The sequence below is a fragment of the Emydura macquarii genome, unplaced genomic scaffold, assembly GCF_026122565.2.
Source record: "Emydura macquarii macquarii isolate MOO-44397 ecotype Brisbane River unplaced genomic scaffold, CSIRO-AGI_Emac_v2 contig_450, whole genome shotgun sequence".
Taxonomy (NCBI): domain Eukaryota; kingdom Metazoa; phylum Chordata; order Testudines; family Chelidae; genus Emydura; species Emydura macquarii.
This window is the reverse complement of record NW_027130587.1, coordinates 10914931-10936637: the sequence shown is the minus strand read 5'-3', so window position 1 is coordinate 10936637 and position 21707 is coordinate 10914931. Positions and strand designations below refer to the sequence as shown.

The 21707-nt window shown below is 41.4% G+C and overlaps 1 protein-coding gene across 4 annotated transcripts in view; it reads right to left on the bottom strand.

Moving 5' to 3' along the window:
- PITPNM3 (PITPNM family member 3) overlaps nt 1–21707 on the bottom strand; it is a 315040-nt gene that overhangs the window by 192136 nt on the left and 101197 nt on the right. For all 4 annotated transcript variants that reach the window (XM_067537998.1, XM_067538000.1, XM_067537997.1 and 1 more), the window contains exon 2: nt 3570–3665. In XM_067537998.1, coding sequence (XP_067394099.1) covers nt 3570–3630 — 61 coding nt within the window. In that variant the 5' untranslated portion in view covers nt 3631–3665. The remainder of the gene's footprint in view (nt 1–3569; nt 3666–21707) is intronic.

The following is a 21707-nucleotide window of genomic DNA, read 5'->3' as shown; positions in this document are numbered from 1 at the left end:
GAGTGACCTGCTCTGCACAAGATCCCACTGCAGCAGCTGAGATCTGGTAGTCAGCACTGTAGAAGGCTCTCCTTTACAGAACACGCTCCATTTGAAGAGCCAAGCGAGCTCAAGTCTGATCATCTAAACGGCAAAGCCTTTTTGTAGAATGGAGATTTCAGTGAATGTACTGTTTATTAGTTACCATCAAGGACCAAGTTGTCTCCAGACACACACGGAAGGCATGGATTTAAATGAGGTGCACAGTGAGGTGATTCAAATATCTTAAGGTTTGTTTTTACATTTTTGGGGCGGCGCGGGGGGGGTGGGGTGAAGGAGGGGTTGAGCTGCCATGCTTACAGGCTAGGTATAAATTTCTAATACAATATAATAAATATATATGATATAGGCTGAAACTCCTCTATTAGCCGTCCCTTTGTGCTGAAGTACTGGTATTAAACCACTAGAAAGAGGGAGGGAAATAACACTGTTCATTTATCACAAACTGTTAGAGTAGGCAACTGATATCCATGTATACTAAATATTTTCTCAGATTTATGTAAAGTGGCACTAACCCATCAAAATCTAATTTACCAACGAAACCTGCAACACTATGCACCTTTCTGGAAGTCAGAGAAGACTCCAAACAGCTTGCTTTCATTAGCAATACAATAATATTAATACTACACACAGGTCATGGATAAATAATTTTGTTCCAGAATATTTACGCTTCAAATAAATGACAGACATGTGTCCCTCTAGATAAAATTGCAAAGAACATTTGCAACACCTTGTCTGAGCTATAGCTGTAACTTATTTGTGCAAATGGGGGCCCAGTTCTATCTTCTCTGATTCCATGTGATGTAAACAAGTTTCATTTGAGAGTCATGGAAACAGAAACCCTGGTCAATTTCATTCAGCCCAATCATTTACATTTACCTAAAGCACATCTTCCAGAAAGGCATCCTGAGGAAGAGTTCCATGTAAGCTCAAAAGCTTGTCTCTCTCACTAACAGAAGTCGGCCCAATATTACCACACCCATCTTCTCTTTCTAATATTGTGGGACCAACACAGCTCCAACACTGCATAGAAAGGCATCCATTCAAATACCCTCACATACCACTTTGTAGCCCTCCTCTGCCCCACATACCCTATGGTGTGAACAAGAACAGAATTTTGCCCCAAATTTCAAGATAAAATTTTATTTTAAACACATTTTTATTTATTTGATTTGGAAAGCAAGAGTTCGCACCTTTCAACACTGGAAAAATGCAGCTCTCAAGCAGACACCTTGTCTTCCAAGTATCAAGGTGGCATTAATTTTACAGCTACCGTAAGTGATTTACAAAGAGCAAAATGGAAAGGGAAAAGCTAAGCAATTTGTTCAAAGCCATAGAGGGAACCACTGTCGGAGCCAGGGAGAGAACTCAATAGTTCCTGGCTCCCAGTTCTGTGCTCAGACCACCAAGCCACACTTCTCCTTGGCATTGTACTAATCATACATATATAATGAAACAGCCTGTGGTCAGGAGAAGGATATTCCTGATTTGTGTTCACATAACCGAGATCAGAACAGCTCCATGGAGGTCAGTTCAACTACTCTGGATTTACCACCAGCGGAAATGGGATCAGAATCTAACACAGTGACGGTGTCTCCTCCAAACTTACACTACTGATCATTCAAACAAAAAGTGCTTGAGTTTTCCTCTTCCTAAATTTGCCAGATTGCCTACCCCATTACACTACTTAACTTTACTGCAGATTTCCATTTTTGCACTGTCATCTTCTTTGTGATAGCTGTCCCATTTTCTCCTCCCCCCTCTTTACATTTTGCAAGCAACCAAAAAAAACCTAACAAAATGTCTCCTTCACACTGACTTTCAACTCAAACATATGTCAGTGCAAAAACCCACCAGGTGGCTCTCTAATGAATGCAGGCTGGTTCTCCAACAATCCCACTAAGGAAAAGAAAAAACATTTTAAACTATGAAATGTTATTGCGAGACAGTAGATAAAGCAGTCCAACATGCATGCCTGGATAATGCCTAAAGGCACCAGTTACCTTTTTTTGTAGCACCATCAAGCATCCTCAGACATCCAAGAGTCACACAATAACAAGGCTAGGACTCAGAAAGTTCATAAGATTAATTCTATCTGCTCAAAAGTAGCCATGCTCAAACTAAAAGTGGAAGCATTTGGAAAATGTCAGCTCTGTCGTATAAATATCAACAGATGGGGAAATTTAACAACAATCTCAGCCATTAGAAATAAATATCCATTTTCTTTGTTAAGCATTGAATGTTTTTGCAAAAAGAAGTCATCCAAGGAAGCCTGATGAATATGCCATTACCCAAAGCAATCACACTGAAAAATTCATGTGCTTTCCAACCAGCACCTGGCACCTTTAGCTTTGGCCTGTGGGGTTGTAGTTTCTTCATTATTTCAAACACACATATACACGTGCATGCATGCACACCATAATCAACCACTTGAGGGTGGAAAAAATCATCTTGCTTCTGATCTAGGGTGACCAGATGTTCCAATTTTATATGGCTATTTCTTATATATGCACCTATTACTCCCCACCCCCATCCCAATTTTTCACATTTGCTATCTGGTCACTCTATTCTGACCAGACAGATTGCTCCGCCCTTTAAAACCACCATGTGCTACAAATTCAGAGAGAGTTCAGTAAGCTTATTCTGCTCCTCTTCACTCCTCGAATTCAGGCACCAGTGCAACTTGAGGTTGTATCTATTGGGATGTAAAAGAATCTTATTCCACCTCAACAGCCCACGTTACAAAATTACTACAACTGGATTTCTTAACAGTGACGGAATCAATCATCTCCTGTGGAGTGATTCTACTTCAGGCAGAAGTGAATGGAAAATACCCAAGGGAAGCCTGCAGTTTAGCTGTTAGCACTTTAAGTTTCCTGTAGACAAAACCACATCTGCCCCAATCCAGAAACTCCCCAGCACATTACGGAAGACAGCCCAGTATTCCATAATAAAAGTTGTTCATGGTCTGTTTTAGAGTGCCCCAGGTGGTTACAGAAAGAAATTAGCACTTTAGATTAACCAACTGAGTACATTCATTATGGCTCATACCCTGAAGCAATATTTACGCAGTTTTCACTCATTCACAAAACTCCTACCAATCTCAGTGGGAGTTTTGCCAGAGTAAAGACTGAGGGTCTGATTTTCAAAGGGGCTGAGCACCTGCAGCTCCCATGGACTTGATTAGGAGCCGTGTGTGCAAAATACTTCTGATATTCCGGAAATGGGTGACATATAAAGAGATGATTAGTTGACAGGCTAGATAATCGGGGCCCTCAGGATTTGGCCTTTAGGTTCCAATTCTGCAAAGATCCATATGTATGCTTCACTTTACATACTGTGAGTGCCCTCACCGATTCCAACAGGAGTACACGCAGTGTGCAATTTAAGCACACGCATAAGATTTTGCAGGAGAGTGGCTTTAAGTCTATAAAATTTGACCTTGCAGGTGGAGGATTAAAGAGCAAATTTAAATGTAGTTACTTATGTTGCTGCCATAAAACTCTGGAGGGAAAAAATACTGTACAAACCTCGTGCATCAAAGAATTCATCGTCGGAGCTCTCCACAGAGTCATTAATGATGTTCTGCATATGCCACTGAGCGCCACTGAATCTGCGCGAACCAGCTGGAAATAAAGACAGATTCACATTAACAAAGTAGCATGACGATCTGCTCGCCAAGCGTTAAAAAAAGATCTAAGTCTTTGTAAATTGTTTGAGATGCTCATTTTGGCCAATTCACATTCTGTAACCTAACGAGAGGGCCACTCAGAACGTGTGAATGGCAGCAAAAATGATACCTTCTACAAAATCATCTGAATTAGAAAGATTAAAGCAAAGCCTTTGTTCAAGTTCAGCACGCACTGCTTTCACCTAATGGAGCGACTTCAGAGACAAAGAAATATTCCACCCAGCTGAACTTGTCAGACCATTAGATTCCATGCTCGCCCTCAAGCTGTACAAAAAAACCTCTAAAGGCAGAAAGAAGCATTTCCTAGGAACGGTGGAGTGGCTCACATTTGAACTGAATTTCTTCCATAGCTCTTATGAAGATGCACCCTTCTGTTTGGCTTGCAGATTTGCATGCAAAATACTGAATTTCCCACTTATTGAGCGACTTCCTCAAATGAACATCAAAGAGCTTTGTTTTCTTTGTTGTTAACGTAAACGTTCCTGTAGCTTTTGACAGAAGCTTGATGTTTGAAGGTAGGCAAACCAAAAAGCATTTTGGGAGAGCTACATACCAGTGTCACATGAATACAGCTCAGACATATTATACAACCTTACACTGATGTGAAAATATGAAGCTATACGCGCAGTTCACGTCATCCATTCCTCAAATGTGATGCTGTATGGTATCTGTGTACCACAGGACTGCACAGCACTTAAGGACAGGACGTAAAGTATGTCTATAAGAACCAAAACATACAGGGAGATACATAGTTAGGGAGAAAGCTAGAATTTGGCCAGCACTCTCCTGGGCTAACTTTGCCACAATTTTCATTCCATTTAGTGCATTCATATACACAGGCTGTATTTTATTTCAGCAAATGAAAGGCTGTATTGCAAGGTGTGTATATTTGCAACCCCCCTTCAAACCAATGGGAAGCCCAGGAACAGTTCCATCCTTAACATTTTAGTTCTAAATTCATCTTTCCATGAGAATGTACTTGCCAATCAAAACAGTCCCCTAGATTTTATTCACTTAATGAGCCATAAAAAGAGGTGGATTCAAACTACGTTGACAAATGCCAATTGGCCCATCCTAATATGGGGGCCTTCTGGCAAACTGAGGGCCTCGTAATAAGACTTCCCTCTTGTAATAGAGCTCTTCATCCATAGACCTCAATGTGCATTACAAAGGAGGTCAGTATCACCATCCCTATTTTACAAATAGCAAGATGGAGGCACAGATTGGTGAATCAGCTCACCCAGACATCCAGCTAGCCAATGTCAGAGCTGGGGAAAGAACCCCACCAAACCCAAGTTGTAGTCTAGCACCCTGTTCAAATGGACCATGCAGCCTTTCAATGTCTAGAACCCTGTCTCTCTCCTTGGCTGTTCTTTCCCACCCACTTTCCCTCACCAGCAGCTCGGAAGGCCACAGAGAGGAGGAGACACCATCCTGGTGTTAAGTGACATGGTGGGGATTTAATAGCCAAACCGTGCCGTTTCCCCACCTAGCCTTTTGGTATGGCCTTTGATAGATTGGGCCAGCCACAGCATTTGGCTCTTGATCTAAACTCTGTCTATCTTCTAGCTGACCACTTTCTGGTGCTCATTAGTGACAACTGACATACCCTAATAAAGCTGAAAACTTTGGACTCCTCAGAGAAATCCACAGTCACCAAGATGTGTGTTTTCATTGTAAGAGCAGAGCTACCCAATTAGCAAATGCCTAAGCAACTACTAAGCATTTTAAGCTTTTGGCTATCTTCATTTCTATGTGGCCAGAATCAATAACCCACCATGTTGTTAACAAGCCCTCCCAGAATAGGCCTTTGTCTATTTCACTTTAATACATATCAGTAACATCATTGACGCTGAACCGTGTTTCAAAGCAAGAGTTTCAAAGCAAGAGAAATGATTCAGTACTGTAATCTCATTGCAGGACTTCTGCTGGGAGTTTACTTCATGAATGGTATGAAGGAATTTATATTAATAGATTTTAAACCCAATGTTTTTCCTCACGCATGGAGTAGAACCCATATTTTACAAACTAACTGAGGACTGAGGAGTTCATAAAACTATGACACTATCAAATTAAAAATCATTCGAGCTGGCCAGAAAACAGGATCCCTTCGTGCCTCCACCCGCACAGAAAATTTCAACATAAAGTTTTTTTGGTTTGTTTATTTTCATAATAGAGAAGTTAAACTTTTTGGCCAAAAACAAAAATATTTCAATTTGGAAATATAGTCTTGGTGCCTCATGGGAGCTGCAGTTCAGGTATTTTATGCTCCCATTCTGTTCTATAGGCAGAGCTCCCGGGTTTTACCACATTTCCCACGATACATGACAGTGATGTCAGGCAGTTGCATCCTGGGAGTCCTTGGTCAAGGAGCATCATGGGAGACGTAGTCAACGGCCAACAATTAAGAAGCTCTTATCCACATTACCAATATCTGAAGAAATAAGCCTGTGCTGAAGTTCTGATCCAGACATGAATCTGAATTTTGCCAAAAGGCCAGGAGCGGGAGGCAGAGTCCAGATGCAGCATCTAAGATCAATGTTTTTCAGTCTTTCCAGATTGGCAACCCCTTATTTGAAGTAAAAAATTTTCATGACCCACCTCCCTTACATTTACCATAAGGATCAGAATTTTTTAAAAAAAAGGTGTATCATAGATAATAATAATAAGCCTAGATAACAGGGGTGGCCAAACCGTGGCTCTGGAGCTACATGCGGCTCTTTTACAGTTAAAGTGCAGCTCGCGGAGCCCCCAATGCTCCCCGCCCCCATTCTCCACCTACCAGATTGGGGTGGGGGGCTCGGAGCTTCTGCCCCACGGCAGGGTGGTGGGGCTAGAGGATTCTGGGAGTTTACTTCTGCCCAACAGGGAGTGGGATCTTGTGGGGGGCGAGGGGGTCAGTAAATTTGGCCACCCCTGCTATACAATGTAATTGTGTGTTTCAAGAGCTTGACAGAGAATACTTGACCTTGAAAGACAGGGGACCGCACAGAGTGAGGTTTTTGGCTTTAGCCTGTAACCATTTTCAGTGCCTCACAACCCTCAATTGCTTTTAATGACACTCCCTGGGGATTGCAACCTACCTGTTGAGAAACACTGCCTTATATCATCAAAAGTAGCTATAACTGTACTTCATGCTACATGTGCCATCTGAAGTTAATTTTGCATTTCTCTGAAGTTGGAAACAGAAAATAGACAAACAAGGAGTGTTTTGGTGAAGTAGCCCAAGACTAGGGTTACCATCACTGAGGGAGAATGTTTATTTGTTTTTAAACTACTGTTCCCAGGAGAATACAAAATAAATTACTCAAACATTTCTAAAAGGCTTGGGCTTTGGACAAACTTGTTTTGTAAAACCAAAGGGTCAGATCTTGATTTCCTTATATGTACTGAGTAGTAGACCTGGGCAAAATTTTTCAGAGAAGTCATTTTATTTGTTGAAAAATGCAGTTTCAGGTTGACCAAAACTAATGAATTTAACATGAATTCACTGAATAGTTCTGAACAGAAACACACTTACTTCTTTTCAGGTTAAATTTACACGGGGCCTCAATGCCATTCACAAAAATGGAGAAGGAGAGGGTGGTATCCTGCCACCCTTTTTTATCCCTAAATAACTGAAAGCCCATGGCTGAGAACTTAAAAATTGGATGATAGCAGACTGTGAAGCCCAGTGATGATTCAGTGTAGTGATATTCTGAACAAAGCTCTCTCACTGGGCTTGTAGCTGCTTCAACAGAAATTGTAGATTTCAGAGTAACACACAGAGGAACATTGCAGGAATCGTATTACACAGAAAGCTCATTCTGGCTCTGAAGCAAGGATTTGAACCTGTGTCTTCTACATCCCAGGTGAGTACTCTCACCATCAGACTATAGGGTAAAAAGAGGACATCACCTACCCTTATTTCCCTTTACTTTTGTTTATAACAATTTTAAATGCCCACAAATAAAAAAAACATTTTTGGGGGGTCAAAAGGTTTCATTTGATCTGGCCTAAAATTTTTATTGACTTTTTCAAATTGTCAAAAATTCTGAACTTTTTTAAAATTTTGGTTTGGGTCAACCTGATTTTTATTTTATTTTTCAGAACTGCCACCAAACTGAACAATTGGTTATTTGCCCAGCTCTGCGGAGAAGCATTTGCTGCCCAGGTGAGCCCACTGGTTTCAGTGCTATTGCTTGTGGAGGAAGTAGCAAACTCCGGCCTTAATATTTGACCTGACCATCCCTCTGTTTAAACAAAGAAGCTTCCCATGTACATTTCCGCTCAGATTATGGAATCTGGTATGACAAAGAGAGCTCTAAAGATGTTTTACCTACCTATCTCACACTGAGAAAGCTGAATTGGAAGAGATACTGTGATGATTTTACTAGAAAGTGTCAAGTCTTCCTTCTGGAACCCAAAGGGGGAAAAAACTGCATCTGTACTAATGGGATCTGCTGAAGTTTCCGAACTGCTCTTTCATTAAACAGCTGCCTAATAGCTATGTAAACCTCTCATTGAGGTCCACATAGGGATTAGGAGTGCTAAAAGATTTGCTGTAATGAAAATGTTCGTTATAGTAGTTCATTCACACCTGGCTGTCTCAGAACTCCCATTGTAAGCCTTTATCTTCAGGGGGGTTCTATCTTGGCTCTAATAAGTCTCTCTGGGCTGAATCTTGGCATAAGAGAATGTTTTTTTGGACTTGAATTTCAAAAATAACAGCCAGGTTTTTGCACTAGAACAAAAATGTTAAATGTACATTTACTAAGTCTGGAAAACACCTGTGACTGTCAAGTAAAGTAATCACATATGACTCTACTATTCCCTGATCCTTTTTCAGACAACACACCACAGATGAATGAATCCTAGACCGTGAGTTCTCTGGGGCAGGGACTGTCTTTGTATTATGCATTCATACATTGCTTAATACAACAGGGCTTGGACCCTTGTTTAGGATCTCTGGGCACACCTGCAATGAAAATATAAAACGGAAGAGGCTGCAGAGTTCTACAGGTTGATATTCATTAGGACTCCAGAGTGCTTTCATAGAGCTGAGATAGTCTGGTTTTGGTTTTAGAGCGGAGTGAAGTCTTTTACTTTTCCCAATGGTGAGAATTTTGCACACAAAAAAAATGTTTAATCTGTGAAATATCAGAAACCCAAGTGAAATTGTACTATTGCAGACAGCCTTCTCAGGACAAACCTCCACAGGACTGGGATTCTTTTTCTCAGGTCTGAATCAAGTAAGGCTGTGGCTACACTATGGAGCCTGTGGCTGCACTGATGCAGCTGTGCCACTGTACGGCTGCTAGTGCAGATGCTTTAAAACGACAGGCAAGAGCTCTCCTGTCGACTTAATTACTCCAGCCCCGGTGAGAGGTGGTAGCTATGTTGGTGGGAGAAGCACTCCTGCTGACATGGCGCTGTACACACTGGTGGTTAGGTCGGTGTCACTTACGTCACTCACACCCCTGAATGACATTACACTGCAGCTTACGGCGGTATACGTTTACATAGCCTAAAAGCCTACCTCACTCTCACACACACCCCCACCCACCCACCCAGGGCAGTGTTTCTCAACCATTGGGTCACAACCCCCAGATGATGATCACGGGAGTTGTGAGGCATCAGAAATTTTGTTACAGACTAAAGCAAAGAAATCCTCACTTCACCATTGCCGGCACACCTTTACCGTTTCAGTACCCTCTGTCATCCTCTCAAAACACACAGGCATGCATATAAATTGTACAGACTTACCACTGTTCTCATTGACATTATAGTAGATGTAAGAGAGGCATCAACATTTTTTGTTTAGACTAACGGGTCTCTAGGCTGAAGAGGCTGAGAAATACTGATCTAAGGGTCTTGCTTCATAACAAGAGAAGGCTTTTGCTGTGCTATGCATTCACCCAGCAGGGGTAGACTGGCTGAGTCACAGGCCGGTGGGGTGACCAAATAGCAAGTGTGAAAAATCAGGACAGGAGGTGGGGGGTAATAGGCGCCTATATAAGAAAAAGCCCCAAATATCGGGACTGTCCCTATAAAATCGGGACATCTGGTCACCCTGCAAGCCAGGATGCTATTTGATAAGCAAACAGTAAATATGAAATGCATAATCAAAATAATGAGCTTTTAACATCTGACATCTTGAGAGCCATCAAAGCTGGAATAAAACTGGTCTACATGCCTGGAACTCTGGGGTCTCAGCTTTCTGACAGCGTGTGGCGTTCAGGTCTGTTAAGTCTGCTTTGGGCCAGACTCCAGGCACAAGGCTTTTTTAAGGGGAATCTTGCACCGGGGAACCCTTTCTGTGGCCCAGAGCAATCACAGCAGCTCCTGTGCCATCCCCCATTTCTCCTCCACTGTAGTGCCAGTGTGTGGGGGAAAAGAGGTGTCCCTACAGCCTAACAGTTCCTGGCAGATAGAATTTGGGCTCTGCTGCGGGAATAGCCCTTGGTTTTGAACCTTGGTGATTCTCAGAACATCCTACCTTGACACAGTCCCTCGTCCGTCAGAGCATGCAAAAAGATAAGGCTGTTTATACCAGATCAGGACACTTTCAACACCCTAAACATGCATCACTACAAGCCTACAAATATGACTCTCTACAGCTGACCCATAATGACAGGCTGCTCCACAGATTCCTCCAGCCTAGTCTGCTACCCTCTAACAAAGAAGCAGAAAAGACAGCCTCCATGGAAGTGCAGATCTTGGAGGAATGGATGATCTAACAGAATCACAGAGATTAGACATGGAAGAGACCAATATATTTCCTCTGATTCACCTTGTCGATGTGGAAAAACAGGGATTAATTAATGGTAGAGGCAAATTTAACCTTGAACCTAAACAATATTCATTCTGTCACTGTTCATGGTACTACTATTACTTTAATTGATCCAATCTGATCGACACAACAGGCTGTGTTCTTAATGTAATGTGCATAAACATATTGTGTCCCATTATTGCTAATGAAAATGGCTCCCATGGAGTAACACCTTGATAATTTAGACTAATATGCAAGAACACAAGGAATACGAATGTTGTTTCCTATTAAATAGCACCCATTCATGCTGAAGTGCTCTCAGACTCCCAGAGCCCCCTTTAAATTGAACTGGAAAACCTCCAAAGCAAGAGTTAATGAGTGCTGTGTCTGATTAGTACAAATGTTTCTGACTCACTTTGAGTCCCTCCACAGTGTATAGCAAGATGCCTGAAGGACAAGTTATTTTCCATCTTCATTTTAAGGTAAAGGACTGTTGAAAGCCTTTACATTTACATTTAAAATGTGAAAGTGTTATAATTAACTCAGGCACCAGGATCTCTAACATCACTGCTGCCGTTTATTTTATTATCTAAATTGGAAAGTTCCAGGTTGATTTAAGAAACACATAAGCAATTAGCAAATCCCAAACCTTTAGGAGGATCCAACTGACCATGTCCAAAAATTGAATCTTCACATTACACTTCTTTTCAGCATACCCACAAACCAGAACTCTTTGAAAATGGGAATTTCCATCCCATAGGAAATTCTGATTTTTTTTAATTGTTCCAAACTGCGATGAGAAGTCAAAATATAAAAATTTTGCACAGAAAAGAAAAAAATTTTTAAAATATCAGTTCAGAAACACTTTGTACATTTCGAATTGAAACATTTCAGCATTCCCAAATTCAAATATTTTCTTTCATTGATTGAACTAATTGAAATATTTCATGTTGTCTTGGTTTAACATTAATCTTCATCTTCCCAAGCTGCTGCAGCACCTCAGGGGAATTGGATGGGAGCATGAAGCACCAAAACTTCATGAGGTGGGTTCCCTCGACCAACTACAGTTTCCATGAGGCACCATGGTCACATGGCTCCCATGATACATCACATCAGTTCAACTAGAGGGGAGACTGTATTGCTTCTTGGGAGATGTAGTCCAGGCACAGAGCCTAGTCCATACAGGAGAACGCAGAGAGGGAGCTGAAATGAGGCACCCAAACTACAATTCCCAGGAGCTACCTTGGCAGCTCAGGCCAACACAGATAAATGCCAAACTGACCCACAGTGAAATTAGAGAGACAAGGGTGGATGAGGTAATACATTTAATTGAACCAATATCTGTTGGTGAGAGACTACAAGCTCAAAAGCTTAATTTTTCCCCAACAGCAAACTGAAACACTATGGCATATTGAAATTTTTCACCACAGAAAATTTTAATTGTGGAAACTGCATTTTCTATTGAAAAGCCCCTGATGGAAAGTTCCTGTACATTCTCAGTATTCCATCTCTCCCCCACTGTTCAACATGAACCATGAGCTTCACTGAATCCAGACCTCCTGTATCCCATACACATCCTATACCCACCCAGCCTCCCACTTCTCCACCAGGCAACGTCCTTCAAATCCCTCCTTAAAAACCATTCCTTCTAGGGACGTTTCCTAACTTCTTCTCAGATAAACCCTCCACAGCTTTCCTTTTCCTGAACGACTATTCTACATTTTGTCTTGTGGTTCTTTGTCTTGTCTAGCATATCCTCAGCTCTTTAGAGTAGGTATTACACCTGAATTAAGGGTCCAATCTTGCAAACACCTACTACCAGGTGTAGTATTAGCTAGCATGTAATAAAACCATTTAAACGAATAAGACTACAATTAGTAGTATGCACTATTGTGTCAAATTCTCTGCTGGAGTAAATTGGCACATCTCCATTCAAGTCAATGGAACTGCACCAATTTATCCTGGCAGAGGATTTAACCTAATGTCAGGTTGTACGTGCTTGCAAGATTAGACCTTACATTTATCAGGATTAGGCTCCATGTCAAGAGCTCTGCAAATTGATGGGGCTGTATTAATATTGAGATTAAGAGACCATCCATTTTACTTATGTTACGCTCTTGCATTGCAGGGTAACAATGTATCAGAAAAGAACAGTACCTTGCTTTTATACAAGCAAAAAAGAAAAAATAATCCAAGCCCAGGATCTCATCAACTCATTAAATTCCTCTGCTGCCTCTCTCAACATTTGCCTTTATTACCCTGGTGTTAGAGCGAAAATGTTTGCCAGCATGAAAGTGCTCAGCTGGGATCACAAATCAAAAATAGTCTATTTTTCAATCCCCAGCCTTTGCACAATCATAAAGTGGTGTCTTTTCATTCACACAGACACAAGCCACAAGCCCCATAGTATAATTAGACAGCATCTCAAACACTCAGAGATGGAAGCAAGACAGAGATTTTTCTCCCCTTTCTTTTCAGTATCTGTGCATTTCGGCAATTCATCCTGTTAATTGCTACCAGCGCCACCCATCTGGTTCATCAACATTAACAGCATGCAGCGATAACCCTTTCTCCTACTATAAATAGGAGGAGAGTGGGACAAGTGTGGGACCAGAGGAGAAAGCCTGGGATATAATCAATGGCTCATACATGAAAGCAGCAGTTAGTCATTTTCATAGCTACTGTATTGCATTGTTTACAGATACAGACTTGGCTGGAAAATCTAATTTCTGTCATTAACCCTCTTGGGATTCTTTCCAATACCAGCATTGTCTCCTGTTTTTTAAACTGGCTGAAGTGGATTAATATCAATATGTATATCCCAGCAGCAAAGCTCACCCTTTCAATAGGAATTAAGAGGTTGTCAGTAAACACTGCCTGTTTCTTATTTCCCGTCATTATTCTGAAAGCTAACCCCTCCTCCTGCCGTATTTTGGCACTCCTACAGGATTACTATAGGTGGCCCAGTTTAAGTTGCCTGAATAAGGATCACTTGCTGTAGTAAATACAATGATCATGAGTAAGTCAGCATTTGCTCACAGGGTTACCATAGTTACTGGTATGGAGGGGGGAAGAGTGGAAATATGGTATTTCAAACACCCTATGTAGTAATTCTTAACAAATGGCGGCCCCTTTTTCCTAGTTTCATACTGAGAAATATTAATCTGCTCCTACATTATAGCTAACACCAATTAATAGTATTCTCCTGATGATGTTTTTGTTTCATCCATTTACAATCTCACTCATAAGGTGTGTTTTCTGGTTTCCATTAACCATCATGGAAAATAATCTTTCCATCCAAATGTCCCAACCTCATTCTGTAAATGAAACAGCAACTAGTTATTCAGAACTAAATATTAGTCACATATGAGCTAAATATTATTAATTATTGCAACAGAAGCAATCCTTTTGTAACTCTAACTTCTCTAATCTGACACAATCTTTTAGAATTTATATTCACTTCCTAAATTAAATGTTTGGAATTGTGCATTTGATGTAAGTAGAAGTCCATTGTCACTAAAATTCATACTGGAAATAAGACAGAATCAACGCCCTGGCTCTGAATTCATCCCAAGCCCTGTGGGAGGAGAGGAAGGGGGAGGCATTTAGCTACAGATCCAGAATTTGCAGCTTTGGTCCCATCTTTAATTTATTCCTTTTGCCTAGCTTTTCAAGGAAAATTAGAAAGAAAAGATTTAATTAAATCTCTCCTTTAAGAGCACAGAGGAAAGCTTTGCTCAATTTCAGCTTTTTCTACGTGGTGACACCAATCAATGTAAAAATGCAGTGTATTGCAAGCTACATGACTGTTCTCTTTATTTCTGTTTTGCACCAAGAGAGATCTGGGCCAAATCAATAGGCACCAATAGAAAGACGAGTGTTAATTTTCAGCTGTTATGGGAAAACAAGCAAAAGGCCATCAATTATAAGGGAATCTCTTATAAGAGCCGTTACAGCATTGCTTCCTCGCCCAATCACTGTAGTGCTTTATTTCTCGCATACTGCTATCCCAGGTGACAGAGACAATAAATTATCATAGGGTGACACTAAAATGGATCCAAGCAAGAAAACTCAGGTCCAGGTTTTTGAAAATGCTAAATTTCAAGGGTGTATGGATTCAGGGTTTTGATTCAGACCATTTGGAAGATTAGGTCCAGTAGCTAAACTTGGAGTCAAGTTTCAATGCTCTACGAATTTGAATCGTGCACATCTGTAGGACGACTCAAATTATTTAAAGAAACAAAAAGTTGGTCAAGATATTTAAGTAGAACTGACTGGAAAAATGGACTTCTGCTCCCCGATGAAAATTTTGACAAAAAAATTCAACTTCTTGGTGAAAAATCAAAACCTGAAATATTCCAATTCAGAAATCTTGCTACAGTGTCCCACAGGAGCTGTAGTTTGGGTGCCTCAAACTCCCATTCTCCTCTATTGGTTGTCCTCCCTGGCTGGACTACATCATCCACGATGAACCATGGTGCTGAAAGGTGGCTGCATCGTGAGAATCCCTGTTCTCTCCAGAGGCATGTTGAGAGGGTGACATAAGAAAAGCTTATACTACAACTACTGCTGCCCATGCTAGACATACCCTGTGGAGGACTTGTGGGCATAAAATCAGTGGACTTCAGTGGAGCTATGCCAATTTACACCAGCTGAGGATCTGGCCTTCAGTTCACAAGGTTGTCAATCCAGAACCACCTCCTAGCACGACACGTCCAAAATTCTAAGATAAACCCATTATGAGTTTAGGTATGAAGGCCGAATACAGGAAGTGTTGGTCTAAAGAATCTGGCACATCCCACCTTTTTGAAAATACAGCTTCAAAAAGATTGTAATTTCTTGCTCCAAGACAGGCTTTTCCAAGACTAAACTACAGCAGCAGATGGAGTAAGAGCAGACCACAAGGGACATGAAAGAGAACCATCCATCACTTCTCCCATCCTTTCCCTGTGAGTTCAGTCCAAGGCTCTGTAAGCAGAGTGTGCCTTCACTATCTCACATTATCCGTCACGTGTTCAGTTGCCATGTTTCACACACTTTGAAGGAAGGAAATGCTCTCATTTTAAAACACATGTATATGCTGAACACAGTACACATGCCCTTTCTAAACATAGTGCTTTACTGGTCAAAGTAAATGTCAGTATTTTCTCTGTGGTCTTGATATCATTTCTCCATTGGACAAATGACAGACACAGCATACATGAGTTACATAGATGACTAATGGCTGCCACCCTCCCTCTCTCTTGCAGGAATGCTACATTTTCCGATGTAACAAATTGCTTTCTTCCTTGCTTTTGATCTCAGCCTCAGTAAGGAATAGCAAGGTCTGTACTAAGCCAACATCAAGCTCTCTCCGATCTCAGTCAACCAAGGCAACATAATAATCTTCAGGTCGTGATTTAAGATATCCCACAACATACTGTAAATGGTAACTTGTACTGGCTGCAGCAGGACTCCATGGGCTTTGTGATCTTGCTGTTCTAACTGGCAGGAGATTTTAGAGTGGACTCAGCCATTCAATTTAGGCAATCATTAGCAATGAAGAAGTCTCCATCTAAAACAGAAGTGATCAAGGTATTTTTTATATACCTATTAACAATGATAACTCTCTATGTATGTTGTGTACAACACACATACACACACACACACTTATGTAACAGGGTTTTGAGAGAAGATGGAGGGTAAGTTGCTGGGGCCAAGTGAAGGGAAGGGCCTTTCTATTGCTTTGATTTATTGGCTGGCTGAGTTAATTTGTTAACTGTATATGGGTACTGAATACTGCTGGCTGGGTTATCACCATGACCCTGACTCAGCAGCCCATTCCTATTCAGCAAAGCCCTTAAGCACATATTTAAAGTTAAGCACGTGCTTAAGTCCAATTGACTCCAATGGGAGGGTCTATATTGAACTTCAATGGGACTTGAGCACTCGGTCAAAGTTAAGCATGTATTTAAAATGCTTTGCTTAAATTTACTGGCAGATTAATTAAGAATTAACACAGAGCTTTTTAATAGACTTTGTTTATTGTTTAAATCTAAGTAACAATATTAGCTTTCCATTGGATAATAAGCAGTGATGATCTACACCTAGTTTTTCTTTATTTCAGGAAGATAACGTGGGGAAACATCAGTCTTAAAAGCTCACAAAGTATCAAACTCTCCCACAAACTTGGTTTTATACAGACTCCCGCACTTCCTTCAGCATTCATTCCGAGATAATTACTTGTTTAGCTGCTAGCAGACTGCTATACTTCCAGGCAGCTCAGAATCCAAGGCCATACAAGGTAAATGTTTATTTCAAACCAGTGGCTGATAATTCAAAGTAGAGAAAACAACACTCTTCTGTCCTGTTATTTTGAATATCTCCATCTATTTTCAAAATGACAGACTACAAGCCTTCCGTATTAGACTAACAATTCACAGCCCAGAACACTTGACAACACTAAGACACAAAACTTCCTGACCTTGAATGCACTAAGTTACCTCATAACTTGGAGCCAGATATATAAATTCTTTATGAAGGGCAGAACCTGTCTAAACTTGGCTGGCATTCTGCCCCCATGTATCTGTAGTTTTACATGCCTTTCAATGTGTCTCTCAAGGACAAGGTTTTGTTTAACTTGCCTTCATAAGTCTTCAGAGAGATCAAATCACTGCTCTTTGAAAGGGAACAGAAGTGCACTTGAGGCCAGCTATCCTCTGCTTTTCAACTATTACTTTATCTCAAACGAACAGATTCTGCCACCAATTACTCACAAATAACGCCTCACTTCACAAAAAAAAAAAAAGAGTCCCACTGATTTCCAGAAGGACACAGCTTTGCGTTAATCCAATGGAACCACTCAGTTTCCAACCCTTTTTGGCTCGAGGGCCACAGGTATTTTTACAGCCCTGAAGGGCCACCAATCTCTGCGGCGGCAGCAGCCCCGTGCACTCAGACAGACAGAAGGAGTTCAGCGGGGAAGCTGCCTCCTTGCTTATCTCCCATCCCCTTGGCTGCAGCAAGGAAACCACATGTATCCTATGGCCCTGTGCATTTCAGCTGGGTCCCTGGGCAGTGACTCCCTTCTGCAGCCACTACCAGGGGGACTTGAGATCAGTGCTCCCTCTGGCTCCAGCAGGGACCCCAGCACCTGTGGACCCAGGCAGAGCACTTTGCCGTGCTCCCTGCTACAGCCAAGGGGAGCGGAGCACTGCTCTCCTGTCCCCTTAGCTGCAGCAAGGAACCTGCACTAATCTTGTAGCCCCGTGACAACGCGCTCTGCCTGCATCCTTAGGCAGCAGCTCCCTTCTGCAGCCAGCGGGAGGGGAGTGATGGGCCACTTTGAAAGATCCTCGCGGGCCACTTTTGGCCTGTGGGCCACAGGTTGGGAACCACTCTCACCTAGTGTGTGCTACTCAATGTGAGAAAAGATAGCAGAATCAGGCTCTAAGTTTGCACAGAGTTTAATTTTTTTAAACGGAGGTGCTGGGACCATGTAATTAACCCTGTTTCCATGATTTCCAAGGCCTTGTCTAAATAGAAATTAAAATTGTACTGATTAAACTAAATCAGCACAGAAACTGATTTAACTAAAGCAGGTGCAACCCCCTTACACTTTCATTTCTTTTCAAGAAAATCCACACCACTGGTTTGACTAATGTAACTCAACTGATGTAGTTTAATCAAGTATGATTGTCTTGTGTAGACAAGGCGTAAGAAAACACCACTCTGAATCATCCCATGGCATTCTGGGCCTGACCCTAAGACTGTTGAAGCCAAAGGAAAGGCTCCCAAATGACTTTGATAGTTCAATAGCTTAGTTTTGAATCAAGCCCCAAATGAGATAAAGGAAGGATTAGGGTTAATTGTTTGTATTACAATAGTGCCTCCAGTCCCTAATGAAGATTGAGGCTTCATTGTGCTAAGAATTTTACAGGCAAGTCGTAAGAGTCCCTACTCAGAAGAGCTTGTAATCTAAATAGACGAAACAAAGGGAGGAGTACTGTCATTGTCTCCATTTTGCAGACGGGGAGCTAAGACACAAAGAGAAAGTGTCACATAAGGGAACTGGAAATTTAACCCAAATCTTCTGGGTCCCAGCCCACAACAGCATCCTGTCTTCACCAATAATATAAGGCACATTCAGAAGGAACTTAAAGTATCCTAGGGAGGAAAAAAACACATCCTTTTGCTCTTTTATGCTATTTACAGATTAATTAAAAAACCAACATGAATGAGAGGAGGTAGAAAGAGGAAGCAGATTATAATGGGTTATACAGCAGAAGTTCAGCTAAGCATAACAACTTAAAAAAAAAAAAACTAACTAACTGGTTATCAAGGAGTCATTGTTCATTACTACAGTACAGTGTGTAGTTGGAAACCACCCAGGGAAATTTGTGCTGCTACCAAAATATGCATGGAGATCATTACATTTACTAGCACATCAAGCTAATGGGAGGGAATTGCAAACTGGATAGAATTGGTCAGGATTGGAATTCTTTGCCAAAGAGTTACTGAGTGACCTCCCAAAATACCCACAGCATCCTAAGAGTTATCACACCAGCAGAGGAAAGAAAACTGTTGCTAATGCTGTGGGGAAAGGAGGGTCAGCATTTGGCAAGGACCTGGATCAGAGGGGAGGAGAGCAGGAATTTTTGAGAGGTGTATTCCAAGCTGTAAGCTTGAAGAACAGGAAGGATGATGGAGTTTTCAGTAGTGACAGAAGAGGAGAAGGGATAAGGTGGATTTGGGACAAATTCCACTGTTGGTTATACCCGTGCCATCTTTCAAAAAAGGTGGGAAAAAATCTGACCCACATTGGGAAGTGGTGATGAGACATCAAGGAGAGCAGAAAAACAGGATGCAATTATGCTACTGGGTTTGATGTAAGAATTACTGGGCAGAATTCTCTGGCCTGTGTTATGCAGATGGCCAGACTAGATGTTCACAATGGTCCTTTCTGGCCTTCACAACCTATGAATACACAGAGCGAAAAGGTAATGGGATGGGGAGGTATATTTAGGACTAATAGATGGAGCATGCTAGGTGAGAGCAAAACCCATAGGAGCATGAGAGATCAGAGATAGAAACATAACAAGAAGGCGAGGACTCAGCTCAGATGATCTCCAGGGTTTTCTCTAGGTTTCCGCCGAGTAAGCACCAGTCCATGGCTCAGCTGCCTTGGTAAACAAATAACTGTGACTGAAGCTGAATGTTTGTGCTATGGCTATTTATAAAAGAGCTGCAGCCTTCAAACTGTTGCAGAAAGGCTTTATTGTTAGCACATGGTGACGTTTTGCCATCATGGTGTCACGCAACCCCTTATGGCTTGGGGGGCCTAGGAATTCAGAAGCTCCCACAATTAACACAAATGCATTTCACATTGAGAAGTCTTGGTCAAGATTTTTTTTAAAAAAGATGGTTAAAGTTAGGTGCCTAACTATGGATTTAAGACTAAGTAAGGAACCTAATTTTCAATAACATTGAGCATCCTACACTATTAAAAAAGCCAATGGCCTACATTTTCAAGAGAGACTAGCAACTTTGGGTGTCTAACTTTGAGATGGCTTAGAGAGGCCTGATTTTCAAGGGGTGGATGCAGAATGCTTCTGAAAAGGAGGCTACTTTAAATATCTACAGTTAGGCACCAAAAAAACTAAGGTATGCAAAGTCACTAGACACTTTAGAAAATGTAGGCCACTAGCAGCTACTGACTGAGTTTGGAAACATCAAACTACACATTTAAGAGCCTACATACATATTTAGGAGGCTAGATTTCAGCTCTTATGATTTTTTTAATCTCAGCCTTGAAATCCAGCAGCAAGGGAAGAATGTTTATGTCCATCTTGCTGCACCATAATCTGCAAACACATCGTTTTAAAAATATAGCGGTATTTTGGGAACATGTATATTAATCCTTTATTTGGGACAGAAGCAATTTCTTTCAAAATAAACAAGGAAAAGATCTGTCATGACATTCTAATGGGCTCACCATTTTTAATTATATTAGTCAAGACCAATATGATAAGATGGCATGCGTCAGTTGTTATATCACCAATGAATATGTTCAACACAGTAATTGCTACCATTGGGATTCTTAATTGTTCAGTAAAAAGTCAAGAATTAGAGTCAGTGGCATATCCACACATCACATACCCCAACTTCCTATCCTCCCATTTTTCCCTGCCCTTCATGCAACATTCCCTTGTCTTTCCATTTAGCAAATCCCCTCCTAACAATCACCACCCCAAATAATTTTTTTAAAAATCAAGACACTAAGATGACATATGCAAACCACTCTGTTCACTCTGCTTGAATGTTTTCCCCCAACCCTTGTCTGTTTAAATTGTAAGGTCTTCAGGGTAGCTTTAAATCTAGCTAGCTCGGATACTGATAGCCATAAAGCTGTGACAGTGCAGGCTGTATAGCAGCAACCCTTCCTGGAACCCTGGTAATTACTTGAGCGACTAACCCACGCTGAAGTTCACGGCTGCTGCAGCTTCACTGCTATTAGTACTCAAACTAGCTAGGCTGAAGTTAACTCAAGTACATCCACATAACCTGCAATTACACCCTCCAATTGCAGCATAGACATAGCCTTAGACTGTCTTGCTTGTTCTGCTCAAGTGTACGGTCACTGACTTTTTAGCTGATTGTTCCATATCGGACAACAGTAAGAACATTTCTCCAAAATTCTACACCCTTATTACCAATACAGAGGATGACATTAAAAACAGCAGGGCTGATCGTCCACTTCATTACGACAGTTTTACTGATGCCAGTGGAGTTACTCCCAAATTATTCCTATGTGAGAGGGAAACCAGGCCCACATTATAGATCTGTCAACTGGGGTTTGTGGCTCCCTGTTCCCAGTACAGGAGGCACCTGCAGGAACCAGTGAGAGCTGAGTTTTTAACATCCTCTCTGTTCCTATATAAATGTCTCACTGCTTAAGAGCTGGAATGGTCTCTCTAACAAAATATAATCTTCCAAGATGTACAGCAAATCAAAAGACAAGAACATCCTAGATTGGGGCAATAACTCAGACTATTTTAATTGATTCTCACCACCACGTCTGAGCTACCGCAGTGAGAAGGCTGACCTATTCTGCTTTAATATGGACTTGAAGGGGGCAGCTTTGAAACTGAAAACAGAAGAGATTCTGTCTTCTGTGTAGAGGAGTTCCCACATCCTGTTGCGAAGGAAGCAGCTATCTGCAAGAGTGTCCGATTTAGCATCTTTCAC